Raw genomic sequence first — 3,894 nt, forward strand, 5'->3', positions numbered from 1 at the left:
GTAGCGTCGTGACCTATACGTGTTCTATTAATGTTAGTCACTAGACTTGTATCACACAAGTACAAGTCACCATCTTTTGTTTATGTATATGTTCTTGCACTTTGAGTATATATTATTTATTTGCAAATATATATTTCACTTCACAAATATATATTCACTTATAAAGTCTTTTTGTCAAGATAATAAGTTGTTAAAAATAGTTTATATTTTTTAACTTTTCAAGTATGTTACTTATATTGTTTTCCCAAAAATGAATATAAGTATTTTGTGAAATAATATTTTCAATATTATTTTGGTACAAGTATTCTTAGGAAAGTATACTTGTACTTTATGTGAATACTTGTGTATTTTGTATTTTTCACCAAAAATCAATACTTTGATTTTTATTACTTTCCAGAATTATTTTTCTTAAAAATAATGTATTTTTAAGATTTGTATGAAATATATATATTTTGTCATGCTATAATATATATATATATATATATATATATACTATATTAATAAGCACATCCAAAGGACTTCTTAAGGTCATATAAATTTCTATAAAACACCCTTAATGCATGATGTACTACCCTCTAAAGCACACTACTAATTTACCTTTCCAGTTATACCCTCAATCACACAAAAAAAAAAAAAACGCGGCCAACAAAACCCCTAAATTTCATTTCAAATTTCAAATTGAGAGCCCCTTTTTTTCCATTTTCGTTCTCTCTCTCCCTCAAAGAAAGATCTGGATTTGGATCTGTGGATCCAAAAGGAAAAACAATCAGAGATCCTCAACAGCTTCGAACTCCTCTACGATCCCTCCACACACTCCCTCGATGAGAAGAAACAAGAACTTTGTGAGTTTCGAACTCCTCTATTCACAGGTATGATTTTACAGGGGTTTTGAGTCCCATCTCTCGGGATTTTGAGAATCCCATGTTTCTTTTTTCAGATTCAGTTCATTCTCTCTGAACTTAGGGTTTTCACATCACACACGGAGGAACCCCAATTTCTTTAGTGTTTGTGGTGATTCCATCAAGAGCAGGGGATTTTGAGAAGCCCATGTTTCTTTTCACATCACATCACATCACACACGGATTTGGTACAATTTGTAAATTGTTTCACTTTTTATTGTTTTTGCTAGGACTATATTCAATCAGCTAGGGTTTTCATCTTCTACAAACAAGGGGAAGCTGTGGCCGCCAATATGGTTCTCAAGTACGTTTTCTCATCTTTAATGTATCACTTCAACATATATATATATATCCATCATCTATATCTATATTGCAACATGTTACACAATATTGTTTCTATTGTCTGCGTAAGTTAGGGTTTCAAACGCATGAAATTTGATTTATTGTTCATAAGGAACTCAGGTTTTCACTAAATCTGTATGATTTTCACTTCATTACCTGTTCATATGCGAATTTAATTGCTGTATTGATTAATAATATAGGCTATTGATGCTTGATTTTAGGTTTTTCTTGAGATGCTATTTGGTTATAATGTTTAATTTTACTTTTACTTTGGTTGTTGTTATAGGATTGAGCTATGCAGATTCAGTGGCCAGAAGATTTACCCTGGTAGGGGTATTAGATTCATCAGAAGATCTGATTCACAGGTATATAATGGTGAATCTGTTTTGGATATTTCAATTTTAGTGCAATTTTTGAATGTGTAGATTGATTGTTGTGTTTAGGTGTTTTTTGTTTGCAAATTCCAAATGCAAAAGGTACTTTCATAACAAGCAGCTGAAGCCGTCAAAGCTTACATGGACCGCGATGTACCGAAAGCAGCACAAGAAGGTGGGAGATGTTTGCTGAGTTACATGTTATGTGATGTGTTGGAATATGATTTTCGTTCATGTGTTGATGGTGTTTTGATTATTTGAAACAGGATCTTGCGCAAGAGGCTGTGAAGAAGAGGCGTCGTGCAACCAAGAAGCCGTATTCCAGGCTATTGTGGGAGCTACTTTGGAAGTTATTCAGAAGAAGAGAAGTGAGAAACCTGAAGTCCGTGATGCTGCTCTTCGGTATGGATGTTGTTTTGTGTTTTAGTTGTAGTTAGAAGTGGAATAATACACCAAAACTGGCAGGCTGCGTAAATGGGTTTGCGTCAAATTATGCACCTTTTAATACCTGGGTGGTTTAGAAGTTGCAACTATGCTTGTGCCAAAGAGCAAGGATTTCAAGTTATCTATCCATAGGTTTAAAGAGTTTTTATTATTTTCTGTGCAAAGCGGGAAATCTACAGCTATTTATGCTTGTGCCAAAGAGGAAGGGTTTCAAGTTATCGAAGTACGTTAATATTTAATATCAATTAGTGTTTTCTTATTACAAATATCTTATAAGCTGGTTGACTTTTTAGGTGAATACATTAGATTGGGGAAACAGTGCGCTATCAACTTTGGTTCTTTCATATTCACCAAAAAGCGAGCGTGCTTGGACTCATATGTAACATTTGGGTAGGTAGCTCCTCTATTGGAATAAAATATCTGTTTCATAGTAATTATATTTCTTCAAATCATCTTAATTTGAATTAGATCTTGTTGCTTTATGAAAGTAGTGTTTGTATTAGAGTTCAATTTATTAGAGGTATATCGATCTGTTTTTCAATTCTTATGTTATATATATATAGGGAAGGGTTAAAATAAGAACTCCCCCGAGTTGTGAGAACTTGAGAATTCATTGCAAAAAAGGTTATTTTCTTTTTAAAGTTTTATGCAAATGTTTAAAAAAAACCATATACTCAATCTTACATCAGTGTAAAACAAATTTACATAAGCGTGACGTTCTCAAACTGGTGATGTCACACGTTTTGTTGCACAAATTTACATGTCGAATAAATGCCGGATCGTCATTTTATTTCACGGATATCTTATTTAGATGTTAATCTACGTTTGTGCAAAATTTGGTTTAAAAATCGCACGGGAAGTAGGATTTCCACCAGAGTTCTCACGATTCTTGCAACTCGGAGGAGTTCTTATCTGAACCAGATCCTCTCTCTATATATCTATACTATATATAATAGAGTACGTGTTTGCAGGGCTACTCAACCCAACCAGACCAGTTCTAAAAGTTATGGGCTTTGACTAAACGTGTCCGTTTTCCACCTCTAATATGCATCTATGGTTATCAAATTTAAACATATATTTATAGAATTCAAGAAAGTGTTTGCAGGACTGCTCGACCCATCCCGACCCGTTCTATAAGTTACAGCTTTTTACCAAACCCATCCATTTTCCACCTTTAATGTGCATCAATCATGAAACAAATTTTAATTTTGAAATTTATGGAACTGTTAGTTGAAAAATCAAAAATTTGTTAATTGCAAGAGTTGTAGTGATTGTCTGTAGAGATGCACAAAAAACCCGTTTCCAGACCCGACCTGAAACCGGTTCCTACCATACTTGACCTACGGGTACATATCAGTGGCAAATTGCAAGTTCTCGACAAGTTGCTACTAGCGATTACAGGATGCGGGTAAAGAGCACTTGTACTGTTTCAGTTAACTAAAAAGTAAATTTACTTTAGTTTATACATAATTTTGTTTTAGTAAAGAATTGTTTTGTTGATTGACAGTTGGCAGTTAATTCTGAAAAGACCTGAAACCGACCAAGGCTACTTCTGAAGCAACTACCCTTATTGGGCTCTTGCAAAAGATCAGTTCCAAATTTAAGAAAGGTTTCCGTTTATTTTACTCATTTATATCCGAAATTACTTAACTTTATCATTTCTTAATATTTGTTGCGATTTTATTTCATTAGCTTTTCGTGAAATGTTGGAACGAAAGGCATCCGCTCATCCATTTGAAAACATTGTTAGTCCCCAAATTTGTGGCTTGCATTGCACCCTGTTCCCGGTAATTTTTTTTTTTTGTATTTTACGATACATTGTTAGTCGTTTTTCA

At 33.7% G+C, this 3,894-nt stretch overlaps 1 protein-coding gene across 1 annotated transcript; it reads left to right on the top strand.

Annotated features, from left to right (window-relative positions):
• Positions 1 to 1,192: 1,192 nt before the first annotated feature.
• On the top strand, positions 1,193 to 2,442 carry LOC110880666 (60S ribosomal protein L24-2). The gene is given in 7 exon segments (XM_035978138.1): positions 1,193 to 1,203; positions 1,528 to 1,608; positions 1,688 to 1,790; positions 1,882 to 1,939; positions 1,942 to 2,017; positions 2,225 to 2,282; positions 2,353 to 2,442. Coding segments are annotated over 7 exon segments (477 nt in total).
• The last annotated feature ends 1,452 nt before the right edge of the window (positions 2,443 to 3,894 follow it).

This window comes from Helianthus annuus, chromosome 10 (assembly GCF_002127325.2).
Source record: "Helianthus annuus cultivar XRQ/B chromosome 10, HanXRQr2.0-SUNRISE, whole genome shotgun sequence".
NCBI lineage: Eukaryota > Viridiplantae > Streptophyta > Magnoliopsida > Asterales > Asteraceae > Helianthus > Helianthus annuus.